General features: G+C 44.2%; 1 protein-coding gene across 1 annotated transcript in view; it reads left to right on the top strand.

The window, feature by feature from the left end:
* The window catches only part of IRAK2 (interleukin 1 receptor associated kinase 2), a 39243-nt gene extending 19476 nt beyond the window's left edge, over positions 1–19767 (top strand). The window contains exons 8-14 of the mRNA XM_063426325.1: positions 1949–2060; positions 7253–7362; positions 12969–13161; positions 15082–15144; positions 15673–15888; positions 16504–16972; positions 19564–19767. Coding sequence (XP_063282395.1) covers positions 1949–2060; positions 7253–7362; positions 12969–13161; positions 15082–15144; positions 15673–15888; positions 16504–16972; positions 19564–19679 — 1279 coding nt within the window. The 3' untranslated portion in view covers positions 19680–19767. The remainder of the gene's footprint in view (positions 1–1948; positions 2061–7252; positions 7363–12968; positions 13162–15081; positions 15145–15672; positions 15889–16503; positions 16973–19563) is intronic.
* The last annotated feature ends 263 nt before the right edge of the window (positions 19768–20030 follow it).

Raw genomic sequence — 20030 nt, 5'->3', positions numbered from 1 at the left:
ACCAACCTTGTGCACTTAACTAAAGGATGAGGGCACGGAGGAAAACACAACATAATGGACAGTAGCTCAAGTTTAAAAACAGTTTAATCGTTATCTGCAGTTTTGATAATGCATGTTCTCTAACAACTCACCCCCCCCCCCCCCGCTATCCCCATGGGTAAGGGGTAAATACGAGCGCCAGAGGCACCAAACACTATTCCCCATCCTTATGGCCCATACCCACATACAGAACCCACACAGCCGACTTCGTTGCCTTCCACACAATGGAATAACTTGCACGCTAATATAACACACAGCAGCACTTGCAACATAAGATGGTGACCCCCGGCAAAACCCTCGCAGACACCCGGTCAGCACAACATTGCGGAACTATAGGAACACACACCGTATCATGCATACACCATGTAGAGATCTACATACAGCAAACTCCCAAACAACTCATTACTTGTTGTTGCATTTCATTGTTTTTCATAGCGAATCATATTAATCGTGGGTAAGCTGACCTACCTACATCTAGTCATGTACTAAAATTCACAAAGAGGGGTTAATTTAAACGGAAACAATATGAGAAAACGAATGTCTTTTGACTTCCAACTCTCTAAAAGAGGCGAACTTTCTTGCAATACAACTTTTGTTCAACACCTCTGACATATCCTGTTTTTCATATTTTTTATTGAATGTTTAGAAGCCCTATAAAGGGTTAAATGTTAAAGGGTTTATAAAACACCCCTTTCTGTCTCACTTTGTCTGATATCAGCAAAGTTTGTATGTGTAGAAGCCCTATAAAGGGTTAAATGTTAAAGGGTTTATAAAATACCCCTTCCTGTCTCACTGGAGATTCTTGGCTGATATCAGCATATCTAATGGCTAGTGTAGGAACTCACCTATTGAGGCTTGCCTTGACGTGACTGGTGAGCTTATATATTCAAATGGCCATTGGAATAAAACTAAAGAGCCTCCATTTTGTTTAAATGCACATCGGGATTTAGGCCAGAGCGCAGGTAACGTTTTCTTAGTCAAAATTCAGCCAATTCCATCCAGAAGTTAAAAAGTTAAGGGAAAGTCCTATTTGACCAAATGAAGCATGGCTTTTCTGCCCAAAACCAGTTCCACAGAGTCTTCTATCCTGGAGATAATTGGGTAGTATCCAATTATCTCCAAGGACAGAGGCAAAACTCCATTAGCCACATGGTAGCAAAATACAATAAAATACATAAAAATATATAACTGTGCAGCTATTGCATAAAACATATACATTCAACATATCCCCAGATAGCTTAGATCTGAGTGCACATTATGACTGAATGGTGCTCAGATCTCATACATACAGTTCAATCGCCATGGAGCCAAAGTCTTTCGTTATACGAATGGGCTCCATGGCATAGCTATCTGGGGTAACACTGCTCACATAGGGAAAGTACAGAATGACCCGGCTTTTGGGTCTTTGCAGGGGAAAATCAATCATTTTAACATGGGGCCATAGTCACAGGGCAGGAGGCTGGCAATCAGTCTTCTCCAATGCCCAGTGGCGAGGCTGGTTTCGCCACAACGTCCATGGTCAATTTTTCATTGGGGCTCTGTTCATTAAAGTCTTAAAAGTGACAATAATGTGATTTGTCAGGTGTATCGTATTGGATACCAATAATGTGATTTGTCAGATATATCGTATTGGATACCAATAATGTGATTTGTCAGATATATCGTATTGGATACCAATAATGTGATTTGTCAGATATATCATATTGGATACCAATAATGTGATTTGTCAGGTGTATCGTATTGGATACCAATAATGTGATTTGTCAGATATATCGTATTGGACATTATTATTTAGTATGGTACAATAGAACTGGTAAAAACCCTTTTTCATTGAAGGTGGCATTTTCTATAATATGTAATGTGTTTATCTGTCTGTCTGGTTGTCTAATCTTTATCTTTGCTGTTCTAGTTGTAACCATTCCAACCTCTTGCTGCTGTTGGGTTTCTGTGTAGAGGACGGTCAATGTTGCCTCATAAACAAGTTCATGAAAAACGGATCATTGGACACTGCCTTAGAGAAGGTACACAATAATTTGCTTCATTTTTTTTTAAAGATACATAGTTCTGCTTAGATAACATGTCACATTTATAGATATCTAACTCAAATATAAAATGATAGCTTCCTAAACAATTGCTCCATAAAGCTTGAGTACTGTAATAGACAGTGGCTGCCTATACAGTCAAAAAGCATGTTAATAGTGAACCAATAGTAGGTGAAAGTAACGGGGGGGAGTGGGGAACATACCGACCGCCATGCTGGTTAGCCAAATGAATCTAACTGTGGACATTGACAACTGTCTCATTCAGAAGCTCTAACATTGAATGAGACAGTTGCCTCAGTCTGCAGGCTGAAAAAAGCAGGTAAATATGATTATTTTTTTTTTTATATTTCCATGCTTCTTATTTTTATGCTTTCCACACCCACTCCTGGTAGACACTGATCTAACCAATCAGTGTCCTATCCCTTGGAATGCTGGAAAAGTGCATTGGGCATGCCTAAAAGCGTCCCATATGTGCAGTTGGAAGCTCTCTTCACCTTGCAACATCCTTACAGGGGGAGAAGAGAGAGAGTCTGTTCATGCAGAGCAGAATCTAGTGTCGGGATTCTCTCTCCTTGCTGTGTTAGTCAGTACAGGGGGAATAAAGAGTTTTTGCTGCTACACAATATTTTCCTGTTTTTGTCATTAGTGGACTAGTCTTGACTGGATTAGGGGATGGGTAAGAGGGGGCCTAAAGAAACTCCCCTAGCTGAGCGGGATGCCCAACAACGGAGTCTGTCCAAGTTAATGAAAAATTCATAAACATATTTTTCATACTTTTTCTTGTTTTATTTTGGATTGTTAATTTGTTTCAAAGTGTTTGCTTGCTGGTTTTAATGTTTTTTTTTTTTTACAAGTGATGCATGTCCCTTTAAGAGCAATTTGCTACCTCTGCATCTCCAATCCAGTGTGTACTTGACACAGTAGATTCTCTTGGGAGTTTTTCGACATTAAATAAGCCACATCCGACAACTCTTAATGGCAGTACTGACTTGGCACAGTCTGAAGCCAATCTCCTAGTCTGACACGGACACACTGAAATTTTGTAAACATAAAACTTTCCCGACACCCGGAAGTTTTCCAGGGATAGAGGATATGTGTCTACTTGGAAAACTACCTTGCCTTATTTTCCAGAAGTATTGCTTTCACTGTTACCACACAGCTTACCATTCATCAGAGTATGGTTTAGAGAAGCCTCCATATGACATATGCAGGTTTATTTACTAAAGTCAGAATTCAAAGTGAATTTCAAAATTAAGTTCAAGATCACCAAACTGGAAAGCTAGTTATTCTTCAGATTAGCTAATCTGGATTTAAATGTAATATTTACTTTGAATTCTCACTTTATTAAATAACCCTGATAGTATTCTGACCTACCCCATGCAGGTCCTACCAGACTAGGCAAGGGATGAACAGAACACTTCTGAAAATTACGATGTACCTTCATCAAACAACTGAGCTCAGTCCTCCACTCCAAGGTGCCCCTATTGTACTAATATATTAACAAGGCACAATGGCCTGGCCACATATTCCGGGAGAAGATATTCTCCACATTCACGATCATTAATGATGACCAAACTGGATGGTCATTAGTTTTCTCTAGGCACATCTGAACCTCCTAGGAGACTCTGAATAGGCTGAACATTGGGTTCTGTTGGACTGACATTACAGTTCTCTGGACATACAGAAGCATTCTGACTTTAAGCAACTGATATATATCTCCTGTAGAGTTTATCTTTGGCATTCCTACTGTTTCTGGAATGTCATATTTTGATTTTGTCTGTGCTAGCAAAGTCTCCCATTTTCAAGTTGAGCCTATTCGGACAGGAGGTATTTTTCTTAACTGATTATCTACATTACATACATCATCTATGTATAAATAAAATGTGCATTGTATATGTTTACTTTATGCCGTACGTTTACTGCCTGTTCAGTTGTATCTGGTTGGCAAAAATAAAAATGCAAACAATAAAATAAATATTGAGCCATGTAGAGAGAGTAAGAAACTAGAGAAGCAAGGGTAGATGGTCCAGAAAGGGAGGCTAAAAACATGGGGACTGAGCACATGCGCCCTAGAGACTAATGCTACGAAAATCCAAAGTTTGAGTGGAATGACCATGGCAGTGAATGTGATAAACCCAACAACTGAAGATAAGAGAGGGGGATGGAGGGTGAAAAACTTAAGGAATGAACACCAGGGCATTGAGAGTGAGAGATACTGGGGAAGATAAGATACGGAGGGACTGGAGCCTATGGAGGTGAGAAAGATGGAGACAAAAAGACAGAGAAAGAAGACTTAAAAAAAAGGATGAGGGGGGCGGGGCCTGACTGCAGAAGGGAGCAGACGTGTGCTGCTGAAGCTCCAGCGGCCACGCGCAAAGCAACCCAAAATTCGCCAAACGGAACCTGCGACCCGACCCACTTTGGCCACTAAACGACCCAGGACACCGGGACCGGCAGAATGACACCTCTCCCGAGGCTGTATGCCAAAGTCCCGACTATCCAGCCGTTGCGGCCTACTCACGAGGCGGACACGGGGGAGGCGGCCGCTCTCCCGTTGTCCCAAAGCGTGGACAAGCACAGCTCAAGCACCCGTTCCCCCCCCCTATGGACCGGAGGGGGTTATCCCGGTCCCCACCAACACAGCAAGTAAAGCGACACCGACTACTGCACACTGCCCGGATTGGGGCCCTGGACGGGCTGGACCCAGCAAGATGGCGGAGGCTGTATCCCGGCCTAAATTCACGCTGCCCCAGCCGACCAACCTGGACCAGATATTCCAGAACTTCTGGGCCCGACTGGAACGACTCCTAGCCGGGTCCCCCCTGCAAATGGAGAGGAGATGAAGGAGGTGAGGAGACGGGGAAGGTGTGGGCTGATCCCGGGTAAAGCTTGCCCCTCAACACCCACTGCACCCACTAAATACCCACCTGGGCCGGAGGTCCCACGGAGACATCCTCCGCAGCTTCAGCCACCACGCCGGAAGCCCGCCCGCCCGCCACCGGCGGCGGCGAAACACCAGGGCCACCCACCAGGGGAAAGACCCGGCTCACATAGACGTCCGAGTCTGTGGCAAGCAGAAGCCGACCCCACATGAGGCCTGGGGCTGGGGAAAAGGCCTTCCTTCTTCACGATCACTTAGCTCCGATCACAAATCGAGAGATGCTACACACAGACCACCCTCCACTCCAAGAGCAGCCATATACCGGCTTGGTGATCCACCTCAACGACTCCCATCACGCCCAGGAAGCCATAGCACCAAACTGCCATCCAGAGGACCTTCAACGGGTACTGACTGCATCCCAGCAGAGGGCATCGGCTAACAGGGACAATACTGCAAGCGCCCAACGTTCCGGTGACATACAACCACCGCAGCACTACAGCCGGACAATCTTAGGGTCCAGCATTAATTGGACTTAACTATACGCTTAGACAATAATTTTCCTTACTTTGACAAGGTTTGCTTACTGTCTAGCTACTGATAACACTGTATTGGGGTTAACATACCACGACTCTAGACTACAGCGACTCCCTCCAATGCAAATCTTGTAGCATGAAACCATTTCTCCACTCCATATGCCATGTTATCATACTACTATTGTGCCTTAAAGGACCACTCTAGGCACCCAGACCACTTCAGCTTAATGAAGTGGTCTGGGTGCCAGGTCCAGCTAGCTTTTACCCTTTTTTTTATAAACATAGCAGTTTCAGAGAAACTGCTATTTTTATTCTGAGGGTTAAGCCAGCCTCCAGAGCCTCTAGTGGCTGTCTCACTGACAGCCGCTAGAGGCGCTTGCGTGCTTCTCACTGTGAAAATCACAGTGAGAGCACGCAAGCGTCCATAGGAAAGCATTATGAATGCTTTCCTATGCGACCGGCTGAATGCGAGCGCGGCTCCTGCCGCGCATGCGCATTCAGCCGATGACGTCGCGAGGAAGAAGAGGAGGAGGAGTAGAGCTCCCCGCCCGGCGCTGGAGAAAGAGGTAAGTTTAACCCCTTCCTCCCCCCAGAGCCCGGCGGGAGTGGGTCCCTGAGGGTGGGAGCACCCTCAGGGCACTCTAGTGCCAGGAAAACGAGTATGTTTTCCTGGCACTAGAGTGGTCCTTTAAGCCTCAGTCCAAAACCTGTGTAAAATGCTTGTCAGTCTTACTCACTACTATTAAGCGTATGTTCTCTAGCCCTAGCCTATGGGACTTATTCATAGCTGTGTTTTAAAGCCTCATAGCCAGTTTATTAAGCTATATGTTGAACGTTACGCGCTGAATTACTATATAATAACTACTTACTCCTAATTTGAATAGCATGTTTACTATGTATAAATCCGTGACCTCTTAATTTGAATAGCATGTTTAATACGTATAAACTCGTGACCTCTTAATTTGAATAGCATATTTTCTATGTGTAAACTCGTGACCTCTTAATTTGAATAGCATGTTTACTATATATAAACTCGTGACCTATCCTCTGGTATCTAAATATATATATATAAAAATGTGCATTGTTCCTATGTACCCCATTGTAACCTATGTTTCGAATTGTGCAAGTGGACTGCCTTTGGGGCACCACATGCCTGTATGTTTTCTTAATATGCACTGCAAAAATAAAAAAAATTGAAAGAAAAAAAAAAAAAAAGGATGATTACATTAAAAAAATTATCATTGCACAATAATGAAACAAAAATAAATTGTGTGACATTTATCATGGATTGTAATATGGCAACCTTGTACATAGCAATGTAGGTTTTTATTTTCTCATTAGTTTTAAGTTCTCGTCTGCGCGCAGTCTTGTAGAGACCACAGAAAATTCCACAGCAGTTAGATCAAAATCCATTGTTACAAATATTTATAACCAAATATACAACAAGCCTTACAGCAGGGCTATACATAAAAGTGGGAATTGCTGGGAATTCCACCTGAATTCAAAATGAAATGCAAAGCTTTAGCCAAAAATATGCAAATTGGAACATTATTCAAAGTCACCTTCTCAGTTTGGGTAATTGTGACCTAATATTTGGAATTTATTTTGAATTCACTCAGATTTTGAAATGATGAGTAGGTTAAAGTAAAACAATTTTGCAGTGATAAGATTGTGTAAATCTCAGGTGCTGCTTGGCACTTACCTTCTTCTTACTGGAAGGCTTGTCTCTGACGTCACTGTCTTCTCAAATCCTGCAGAATGGAGCAGACATCCTGAGCTGGGAGAAGCGACTTAGTATTGCAATGGGACTTCTACGAGCAGTTTGCCACTTACACAATAGTGAGATATTCCACGGTAATATCAAGAGGTGCGTGCAATAGGGTTTAGTAGTAAGTATTGCCACAGACGTATTGGTGTAAATGGACCATGAGTTAAAACCTAAACATGTAAAATACAGGAATGGATGCCCATGGCTTAATTTAAAGGAGAATTGCCACTTGGAAAATAGTGCGATTGACAAAAAATAGTTATTATGTTTTATTATGTTTTGTTATTTTTTTTTATTACATTCTTTATTTTTGTTAGTGCATGGCATGACAGTCAGGTAAACAAGTAGCAATAACAAGAAATGCCAATGTACTGCACTTTTTTTGGGATAAGAGATAGTCATGTCAGTATACAAAACACTATTCATGCTTAGGTTTAGTACTTATCAGTCAATAGCTAAGGAAACAGAGATAGCATCTATAACATGCTGTGGCAACTGACAATGTTTTAAGATTTAGTAATAAAATGAAATATAATAACATGCTTGGTCAATAGACAAAAAGAAAAAACAAGCTGAGAAAGACCACCAGATCAATTAAAGGATCAAACTTGTTTTCCTGACACTATATAACCCTTAGGTTCCCCCCACCCTCAGGGTCCCCTTCCTGCTGGGCTGAAGGGGTTAAAACCCCTTCAGCCACTTACCTTTATCCAGCGCCTGGTTTACTCGGCGCTGGTGACCTCTCCTCCCCTGCCGACGTCAGCTCCTGAGTGGAGTGCGCATGCGCGGCAAGAGCCATGCGCGCATTCAAACAGTCCACAGGAAAGCAATTCTTCATGCTTTCCTATGGACGTTCTGCACGCTGAATGCGATTTTCACAGAAGCGCCCCTAGCGGCTGGATTAACCCTGCAATGTAAACAGAGCAGTTTTTCTAAAACTGCTATATTTACATCTGAAGGGTTAAAACCAGGGGGACCTGGCACCCAGACCACTTCATTGAGCTGAAGTGCCCCTCTCGATGTCACCGTTCAGCAGACTGGAAGTCAGAGACCGTGGTGAGGCAGTACCTGGTTGGAAAGTCACTGTTGTTTACTGGTGTCGTCTCCAAGCATGCTGCTTCTCAGGAGGCCCCCATTTTAGTCAATAGCTGTGAGTAAGCCTCAGTGTTGCACCCCGGAGCGCCACCAGCGCGGCCTTCTCCTCTTGAGGCAGGCCACCCCGGGCACTGCTGCCATGCGTCGGCTTCCAGTTCTTCGGTGTCACAGTGTAGGTGAGTATGTTGGTGTAGCTTGTGGGCCCGGCTGGAGATATCTGTGTGGCAGGTCCTGCCAGAATCCCTTTCAAAACCTGGCTAAATACATGGGGACTAATTAGGGCATAATACTGGCTATGAGCCTAAACAAAATACAAGAATAAGACAGTACAGTCTCTGGAACCCGCTGGGTTATCTTCGTCCGCTCATTGCCGGGTGTCAGCCGACGCCCTGTCGGGGTGTCACAGAGTCTCGCAGTTGCGTCTGTAGAGTGCCCAGTAGTGTGTCGATTTGCGGATTTCCATCTAAGCAAGGTGAATGGAGTAGCCTCAGAGAGTGTTGCCTGCCTTTCTTCGACCCTGCACCGTCCCATCGCTGGATTGGGTGTTGCACCATGAGGGTCCCCTCCGCTAGCCAGATTGGTGGGCTGTGTGGTTTGAGGTGAGTGTCTTTTTCTTGGCGGTATGTTGTTTTTGGTGCGGTCTGTCGCATGGGTATGTGTGTCTGCCGGATTCTTCTTCGTTTTCGGCGCCATTGTCTGGGTCTGTCAGCGTGAGGGAGTCTGCACCTATGAGGGGAGTGCGTCCGTAGTACCTTGAGTGAGTGTCTGATCAGTCTGCGCTCCTCCGTTTGTTGCTTTTTCTTAGCTGCCATTTGTCTCCAGAACGTGGCTAGTATTGCCTCTGGTTTGGACATGAGGTCTGGCATTGCTGTGTGTCGAGCGCACGTGGCGGCAGCCATATTGTCGGGCCGCTTCTCGCCTCTCCCGCTACTTTCTTTTGCACTTCAGCCCATGTGTGTCCTCTCAGGGTTGGACCGGGATAACCCCCACCGGTCTGGGGGGGGGAGCAGGGTATCCGTGGGGCTGCGTCTCCGGTTTGTTGACAGGGAGAGCGGCCGTCTCTCTCCATCTCCGTTGCGTGTATGCCCCAGCTAGACATCTTAGGCTCCCGACCTCCAGAGTGCTCGTTTAAAGTATCAGGCTGATCACAAGGTCCTCCTGAGTTCAGGTGGCATGTCCCGGTTGATAATTTTTCTTTTTTTAATTCTTTATTTTTGTTGTGCTTGAAGGTTACATTTACGCTTGCACTGCCCCAACAGCGGTAGCAAGGGAATCCGCATACATTGTTTAATAATATAGGGCAGTTAATAAATCAGCACATTTTGTTTTTGTAGCAGTAAGATTTGATAAGACATACGCTTAATAACTATTACACTTGAAAGGCATTCTAAGCAGATATATAGCATGGTCAGACGTGAGAACAGATAAGTATTTTTGAGAGTGTATGACATTGGCATAGCCGGTCTTATATTGCTCTAGCAGTACTTGCGGGTACAGGGTTAAATATAACACATGAAACCTAATTGCTAGGCGGAGAACTATGCACATAAAAACTTAGGGTAGGCGGGGCCTGACTGCCAAGATGGCCGGACGCGCTCTCTAAACGCTCCGGCACCAGCAGGCTTTAAATCTGCAATATTAGCCGACCAAACCATGAATGCAGCACCTGGTGTTCGGAAAATTAAGCAGGACACCCGGCGGAATGCAATGATACCTGCCTTGCAACAGACCGCAACACGAGCGCTTGAACCGGCCATGAGGCCTATACACGGGAGCGGAGACGAGTGCCTGGGGGAGACGGCCGATCGCCCGGCACAGGAACCGCTCACAAGCTAGAAGCACACGATGCCCTGCTACCCCCCCTCTGGACTGACGGGGGATATCCCGGTCCTCGTTGGGGGCGACTACCCCCGCACAGCAATGCAAACAGGCGACAAAACCTACGGTGAGGCAAAACTGTCAGGGCACAGTCAAGATGGCGGCACAAGCACGGCCTGCAACACGGCGCACACGTATCACGCCACCCAAACATACTTGGGCATTCTTCGAGCGGCTCTGCACAGGCCTCTGGACGAAACACAGGGCTGGGCGCCAAGCCTTCAAGATGGCGAGAAAAGCGGCAGCAACCTGGATTCGCCCAGCGGTCCGGCGACACTTGGGTGGACTCCCGCCACGAACCATCAAAGCAACCTCCAAACTAACACGGCGCCGAAAAACGAGATGGCCGGGACAGCCGCAATGGCCCGTGGGTGACAGCACTCACCGGTATTCACACCCCCGCGAGACCAGCCAATATACCGGACCTCTCAGCCACTCTAAGACTCCAGAGACCTCCGACCCTCATGCCGAACTCACCAACTTCCGAGCTCCAGCCCGCAACGGAGGGATTAACCGTACTGGTGCACAGCACACACAGGCCGGCACAAGGATGGAGAGCCAATCCACCCGTACCACACTGAGCGAGCGCGCAGCCCTCGGACAAGACACCCCCATGCTGGACAGGTCTGTACACCCGGTGGGCATAGGCTGAAGGAGTCTACTTGCAAAGCAGGCGGCACTGGGCTCCAGCCTCTGCATTATGCACCTTTCGGAACATTGAAACCGCTGGTAAAAACCTGCAGCCCAGATACTCACCTTGCAATCTAGTTCCTTACTGAACTGTGACCGACATAACTCATTTTGCTTTACTTAGCCATGCCTGTTAATAGCCTCACCCAGCTTGTTTAGCCTATGACTACTTACCTACTTTATCACTCATCCACTTACCCTCTTACTTTACGCAAAAATGTATGTAAATGCTTTACCAGAGAGTGGCACTTAGTCCCAAAGGCATCACCTACATTACCCTCACACAACATGCTAACACGTAAACCATGGGACAGCCTAGCACGGCAAGACCTCACGGCCTATAACTACAAGCCTGACACATGCCATAGCCGTGATGCACATAGTTTGTCAATAAGCTATACCAACACTAACATCTAGCATAGTCGAGCATTAACTGTGTTTTCACTTGTTATTATTTCACCTGTTTCATTTACTCTTACTCTGGCGATATAACCTTTTAGTTAAGCTAGTGGAAAATATAGATAAATGTGCAAAATGTTTTCGCCTGCACGATATATAACTTAAAAATGTGCAACGCAAGCGACCCTAAGCCGATAACCGTTATAGCCTTAACCTGTTATTAATGTACCCAGTTGTTCTTCAGCGGTTCCTAAGCTATGATTTGTTCCAGTATACTTAAATATAAAATTGTGCACGTTCCATCATGTACCTCTGTGATACAATTAACTGAAATGCATTGAAGGAATGCCGTTGCGGTACCTTCATATGTGAATGTTATATGAGCATGCACTGAAAAAATAAAGAATTAAAAAAAAAAAAACTTGGGGTAGACGTTTCCTGCTAGGTCAGATAGCATACATATAAATTGCTTAGGTAAGATATGGTAGGCTGCAAGGCTTAGGTTATATGCTAGGTGAACAGATTTTATAATAAGGACCACTGCGGTCGAGCTAACATCAGTTCAGAGACTAATGTCTGTGGGAGACCATGTTGACGTGGTTAGGTGAGAGCCGCATCAGGGATCAAGAAATGGCTGCTGGTGATGTTAGTGATGTCTGGGTCCGGGGCTGTAAGTGGTGTCCCAGCAGCCGCCAGTCTCTTGTCATATGTGCCTCTGTGGTGACATGAGGTGTCCTGAGGTAGTCGCTGGAGACTTAAAGTCCGAGTAGAGTTTGAAGAGCTGAGTTAGTGTGGCAAGGTAGAACTACAGTTCTTGGCGGGTATTACTGGGTTCCCGTTGCTCAGTAATATTGTTAGGACTTCCCCTTCACGATTGTGAGGCATGTCGGCAGGTTTCTTGGCTGTCTAAGGTTGCCTGGCTTTCCCCCTGCTGAGCTCTCCCTCTTAAGGGTTAACAGGCTGCTTACCGCTGGGCTGCTTTGTAGGTTGTGCAGGTTGGTAAGCTTCTCTCCTCTGGGGCTTCACGAGGCAGGGGCCGTTGGTGTTGGGCTCCACGCTGCCGCCATCTTAGAGGGCTGATCTGAGGAGTGCTGTGACTCTCCTTCTCCATTCCTCCTGAGCTCTCCGCAGTGGGGGCCAGGATAACCCCCCCGGCCCACGGGGGGGGGGGGGGGGGGGGGTAAACAGGACCGGCAGGCGTGTCAGGGTGTTGGCGTGTGGCAGCCGCAAAGGGAGACAGGGCAGCGGCCGTCCACCCCACTCCCTTCTCGAGAAGGCCGCAGTCCCTGAAGCTTCATGCAGCCCCCTAGGGTCCCAAAGCTCCCGATCTCGGGGTCTGCCACCTTGTCCACAGCCGTGTGCAAGTTTCTTGGGCTCTTTGCAGGTATCAGAGCTGCAGGATTCGCCTTAGAGGCCAGATTCATCCAGAGCCTCTCCTGCATGCGACCGGTCAGCATGGCGGTCCGGCCCCGCCCCCCCGGTCGATTATTTATCTCTATTTCAGCGAGTTTTTGTGGATGATCGGTTATTACAACGGGAGCCCAGCTTTCATGCGACTGCACCGCTTGCTGGCTTGGCCCCGCCCCCCTTTAAGAGAAGTTTTTAACTTCTGCAAATGTTTTTCGTTCTTCTTTTCTTTGCAGCTCCAACGTGTTTCTGGATGAAGACCTCTCTCCTAAACTAGGACATTCTGGCCTTCGTTTCTGCCCGGACAAAGCAGCAAATTACACTCAAGCAAAGACTAAGGACTTACAGAAATACAATGCCTACCTTCCTGACAGCTTCCTGAGGAACAAACAACTCACTGGGCAAACTGACCTATTTTCTTGTGGAGTGGTAAGTGGAAGAAGGATTTTATTCTAATACAAACTGTTCACGGCCACTTGAATGTAATCATTAACAATGTAAGGGTATTAACCCCAGCTTGGGGGGTCATTAAACCACTATTTATACTAAAACACATGTACATAGCTAATTAACATCTGACCTGCTGGTGGGATATATGAATACATACACACTGTAATGGCAAAAGGAAAGTGCATCCTCTTTGAAGTCTATGGTTTTACATATCAGGACATAACAACAATCATCTGTTCATTAGAAGCAATTAGATAAATATAACCTAAATATAAATATAACCTAAGATGAACAACAACACATATTACACTGTGTCATGATTTAACAAAAATAAAGCCAAAATGGAGAAGCAGTGTGTGGGAAAACTAAGTGCACCCTTACTGCGTCTATAGGAATTATGAGGATATAGCAGATCAAATGCCCTTTATTAATTGATCATCAGGAAGTGTGACCACCTGTATAAAAGCCAAAGTTTTAGCAGTTTGCTGGTAGAAAAAGGCCTATAACACTGATCAGCCACAACATTAAAACCACCTGCCTAATATTGTGTAGATCCCCCTGATGCTACCAAAACAGCTCTGATGCATAGAGGCATGGACCCCACAAGACCTCTGACTGTGTCCTGGGTATCTGGGATCAATATATTAGTAGCAGATTCTTCAATTCCTGCAAGTTGTGAGGCGGGACCTCCATGGATTGGAATTGTTGTTTCAATACATCCCACAGATGCTCAATCAGATTGAGATCTGGAAAATCTGGAGGCCAAGGCTACACCTTGAATTCTTTATCATGTTCTTTTAACCATTCCTGAACAATTGTTGCAGTGTGGCAGGGTGCATTATCCTGCGGAAAGAGTCCATTGCCATCAGGAAACACCATTGCCATGAAGGGGTGTACATGGTTTACAACCATCTCTACGTAGGTGGTACGTGTCAAAGTAACATCCACATCCACAAAGCCAGGACCCGAAGTTTCCCAGCAGAACATTGCCCAGAGCATATCACTTCCTCTGCTGGCCTGCCTTCTTCCCATGGTACATCCTACCAGCTCTTCCCCAGGTAAACAACGCACACACACCAGCTAGTCACTTGATCTACAGGAAAACATGTTTCACCAGGCAACCTTCTTCCATTGCTCCATGGTCTAGTTTTAACTCTCCCCACTGAAGACACTTTCAGTTGTGGACAGTGGTCATCATGGGCACTCTGACCCGTCAGACCAGCTTGCTTCTATGCAGCCCCATACATGGCAAACTGCGATCCGCTGTGTGTTCTGACACCTTTCTATCATGACCAGCATTAACTCTTAGCAATTTGAGCTACAGTAGCTCTTCTGTGTGCTTGTATTTGATGGTGTAACCTTCGCTTCACACATGCATCAATGAGTCCTGGGCATCCATGACCCTGACGCCGGTTCACCGTTTGCCCTTCCTATCTCTACTTGGTAGGTACTTCCCACTGCTTAACGCCCCGCAAGATTTGCCATTTTGGAGATGCTCTGATCCAGTTGTCTAGCCATTACTATTTGTTCTAATCAAGGTCACACAGATCTTTTTTGCTTGCTAATTTTTCTAGCTTCCAACACATGAAATTCAAGAACTGATGGTTCACTTGCTGCATATTATATCCCATCCCTTTGACAGGTGCCACTGTAATGATATTATTAATGTTATTCACTTCATCTGTCTGTGGTTTTAATGTTGCTGTTGATCAGTGTATGTCATATTCAGGAATTCTGGAAAACACTGATGTACAATGTTTGAAGGCACCAACAATTGTATGTTCTTTCTTACATGTGTTTTGTTTTCTCCTCACTATAATTCTATCTGTGCTACACTTTCAAAGATGCAATTATTGCATAGCCTGTTCCAACACTAGCTCTCACCTAACTTTCTTTTAGGTCCTAACAGAGATATTGACGGGTATGAAGGCCTATGATAAAGATAGACAGCCCATGTATCTGGTAAGACAACTAATCTCTACAGACACATACATTTTATAGGCTCAAGCAAAATGTAACAAAATGACAAATAATTGCAGTTGATGAGATTTTTAGGAAACGTTCAACTACACTACTGCAAACTAGAAACAAGCATGCAAGACAAATTGCAGTTTAAAACCGAAGTAGGAATATAATGAATTTCGTAACATCTGGGAAAAGGACACTGAGCCTAGGTTGTTTTAGTGGTTAATAAGTTGGTGTTCACCTCTCATTTATTATTGCCAACCCAGTGGGAAGGTGAAGTTGTGATGCAATATGATGCCGTAGTTAAGCTGACCAAATCCTCATCCAGAATGTCCATTTCACATCTCAGAATGTGGTGGACACTGCATGGCCTGTTGCCATATCTGGACTTGAGCATTAATGTCTATCCTCTGCAGTACCATGTGAACAATGACAGAATAGAATGGTAAATAGAATACTTTATAAACATTTCTTTGCCATCTGGCATTTATACAGAATAACAAAGTTTTTGTTTCACTTTTACAGAAAGAGCTGATTCTGGAAGAAAATGACAAAGTAATAGGACTGACAGAGCCCAGAAGTAAAATGGCTGGGGACATGATGGCGGAAAGCCTGTGCGCGAGACAAATAAGCCAAAAGTACACTGACACAAGGGGAGGCAGGCTGATGGAAAATGCTGCATTTTATTTTGCTTCTGCTATCTGCTTGTGTCTCACCAAGAAGAAAATAGTGGCATCAGAGGTAAAACTACACACGATATGTATTAATTATTTAGTTATAAAATATGCATTACAGACAATACAGTAACCATAAACGGAGGAGAAGGAAAGGCAAAGCATAAAAGCAATTGTGTGTACAATGAAGAATAAACAGATTAATTTTACATAGATTGATATTACAGTTCATTGTACAACTCCTGAGAATATCCTTAGGAAATGAAAAAGGACAAAGGGGGGGGGGGGTCAATATATAAAAGGATTACAATTTTATTATTCTGCCACATAGGGTGGTATTTAAATCCCAGCATCTCTCATCCTAAAAACCACAATACCTTAAATGGTCTACAGATTATTTACACTATAAAACTGTGTGTTCCAGCCTAGTCAGGACTAACACTTTGTGACTCTCCTACCAAAGTTGCAAGAGTTGTCATTATATAATATGATATGCCCAACACCTTGTTTTGGAAGGGTTGATGTCCTTTTTGCAGCATGTGGGTCTTGACACAAAAAGGTGTTGAATTCAATCATAAAGCTCTGTTTATCACAATAATGCGGTCACTTTGACACCTGGTGTCCACATGGAAATTGGTGGTTTGTGAATGCTTTACTTGGTTAAGTTGCGCTCTCCCCACAGGTTTATGCAGTGCTGGAAAAAGCAGAGCATTTGTTCAGAGGAAATAAGAAAACTAAAAGCAGACCTCTAGAATCCAAAGAGAAGAAAATTATGTCATTGAACACCCCAGAAGAAATGGATGACAGTGAAGACTCTCCCCTTGAGTACACAGGAGCGGCTATATTTGAACTCCCCAGCAGCTCATCAAAATATACAGATTCTCCTGATTTCAAAATTACAAAACAAAATAACCAAGCTACCAATAAAGATTCCAAAAGGAACTGTGTTAAGCATGATGAATCTGACACTTATTGGTTACCTCCAGGACCAGATGACTTGTATTGTTCTGTGGAAATGTTGTCTTCTTCCGATTATCAACCTACCTCATCAACTGCTGGCGCACAAGATGAATCATGTGTAAAAGACACAAGAAACAAAAAGGAGAAAAATTACCCTTGTGAGTCTTCTGACTCATCCTTTTCATCCTCAGGTAAGTTGACTGGGTGTGTAATCCAGGGCAGACACATTGTTTTCAAGTATTTTGTAAAAACTAAGGTTTCTTTGCAATCCAGAGCCCACTGCTTGGTTTTTGAACTTTTATCTCCCACCCCCTTTTTGTCCTATACTCCTGTCTCATAATGTCTTTCTCTCACTTAAATCCCCTCCTCTATTTGTAATGTTAGTACCGCACTCAAGAGGTGTCCCGTACAAAAATCAAAGGAAGTCTTTCTTTGCTGATGCTGATTTATTCTAATAATCATACACAAGGCAGCGTTCAGACCAAATAAATGTAAAAAGACAAATTATATCTTGGTCACATGACACCTGGTCACCATATTAATTTGACGACAGAATGTCACCACAGCAGCCCATACACCTGCGAAAATAGGGGTGGGTGAGCAAAATAGAAAAAGTAAAAAAAAAACTAAGGAAAAACTGTCTGAAAACAAGTCAAAGTCTAGGAGGACAGAAGAAAATATGAATAAATTAGTCAAGGAGTATAGAATGGAGAATGGGCAAATATAATCCAAAGCCAGAACACCAGGAATCATTAATGAACATAAACACACTCTTGGATTACCACAGGGCAAAACAGAGTGGGCCTAAATAGGATTAGGAAGTCAGTGGGTAAGCCAGTGCATCTTAAAGGGATGCAGGATTACAGTGACCAGTAATGACACGGGTTGCTGGAACGCAAGGCTAAATGATGCACAGGCAGTTAAGTCCTAATTGGTGCCATGACACTTCTTCTCTGTCTCTTCACACCCTCCCTACTCTCGTGTCCCTTCACCTTCCTATCAATCTACACCTTTTACATATCACCTTGGGCAGACCTCCCCCTTTAGTATAGGCATTTTCATACCCAGACCATGTGTAAATTAATTTATCATTAAAGGGATATTTCAAGTACCATAAAAAACATGGTTCCTGCATACATTATGGCGCAAAGAAATCCCCTAGGTTTGTGTTCCTGCTCACAGTGTCTTTATACTGTAGAGCAGATATAAACAGATTATTGGTTAATTTCGATTATAAGAATCGATATTCAGCATTTTACCGGTAATTGGTATAGGCCTTGTAATTTACTGATAAACTTACCGTACTCACCTCTCGCATTCATCACATGGTGTCTAATTTATCAAAACGATCTAGCCACCAGTAAATGAAGCTCCACATCATGACCTTACATCAACACTTTCTAAGAGTCCCCACATGCGAAGCTGAAGGCAGGGAGATGAGACAGTTAATCTACTGCAAGCATGTTAAACTCAAAGTCTAGCACGGGTCAAATAAACAAGGTTTAAGTTTATGTGGACCGCAAAAAAAAAACAACTTTAATTTTCATAGAAATTTAGGTTTATTTTGAAAAGTATAGTATAAAAAAACAACAAAAAACAGCATCCCCTCTACTAAACCACAGCACCCTCCTCTACTAAATCCCAGTCCTCCCCCTCTATTAAATCCCAGCACCCCCCTCTACTAAATCTCAGCACCCCCCTCTAGCCTCTGGTATACCCCAAATTGCGCCCTGTGCCAAAGCGGATCCTCCCTCTACTCTTGAAACCCTGTGAAGGTGGAGCACGTTGGCGTCACGTTGCGTGCCTCTGTGCACCTCCAGGTCCTCCACTGTCCAGCAGCGGCCATCGCAACACTGACACACACAAACACAAACACACACTGAAACACACAGAGAGACACACTCACTGACTGAGACACAGACACTCACATTTACACATTCTTTGCACACTCACATCATTGTATTTATCCCTGTGGTCCAGAGGGGATCTTCTATCTGGAAATATCCTTCCTGCTGCTCATTGCTTCCTCACGCGCTCAGTGTAGTGATGCTGGAATATGACATCATATTCCGGCATCACTACAGACGGCGCACGCGAGGGAGCAGGAAGACCGAGCTCCCTCACTACCGTCAGCGATCTCGTCTCCCTGGCCGGGTAAATTTTACCAGAGAAGGCACCTGCAATGTGGAAAAAGTTGGTGCCTACTCTGCTTTAGCACTAAGCATATACTCGCAGCTCGCTGGGCCGCAAAGATGCTCATTGTGGGCTGCATGCGGCCCGCGTGTTTGACATGCTTGATCTACTATAATGAACTGGGCTGGTGACAGAGTGAAAGGAGGTTGCTGTCAGCATTCATACTCCTACCAGTAACAGCACTGTACACATGCTGGATCTCGCTGATCCCAGCATGTACTGGCTGCTTGAGAGTGATAGGAGTGTGATTGCTATCAGCATGCTCAGTTAATACCAGATTTGGGTAGATATTGTGCTACTCTTTCATAACTTTAAATGTACAGAATATCAGCACAAGTTTTCGGTAATAGGCCCAAAAGTCAACAGATAATCGGTATCTGTTTTGGATCCCTATTGCAGAGATTTCCAAAAATGATACATACACATCACAAGAGGAAGCAATGTAGGTTGTTTGTGTTTTGAACAATGGGGCATTATAGGGGATCTAACAATTAAATTAAGTAGGCCATTGCCTAACTTACCGATAAACTTTTCCATGCAACTGTTTTGAATATTGCTTATTGTTTCTCTCTGTTTTTCCCTTTACCAGGCAGCAATCTTCCATCTTGGGATATCAGGGTGAACAATGAAAAGAAGAAGCTAATGGAAAATATTGAATTGTACAAAGAAGATAGACTGGACAGCACTGATCTCTTTGAATACTAACAACTACCTAGATCAACAATAGTTACATGGACACTAAAGATGTGTATGGAAAAAAAGTAAACCAAAACCATATTTACCATTTTTTCTTAGCCAGCTGAAGATCGGAAGATCTTTAAAATGGAAATGTTCATAGCCAAAGATTAGATACCTCTTGTTTTTATTATAGCCACATGATTGTCAGCATTTACAATTTTCAGTGGTATTTCGCCAAATTACAGATCATATAAATAATGGGCAGTTATTTTAATGGGTAGATAATGTTTCCAAATGCCATAATGCACAGTTAGATGTTGCGTCATAATAATAACTAAATCACAATAGATCATCAGAACATAAAGTACCTAGCTGCCT

The sequence above is a fragment of the Pelobates fuscus genome, chromosome 7 (genome assembly GCF_036172605.1).
Source record: "Pelobates fuscus isolate aPelFus1 chromosome 7, aPelFus1.pri, whole genome shotgun sequence".
Taxonomy (NCBI): Eukaryota; Metazoa; Chordata; class Amphibia; order Anura; family Pelobatidae; genus Pelobates; species Pelobates fuscus.
Note: the sequence above shows the minus strand (reverse complement) of the source record. Positions and strands in the feature narration are given on the sequence as shown.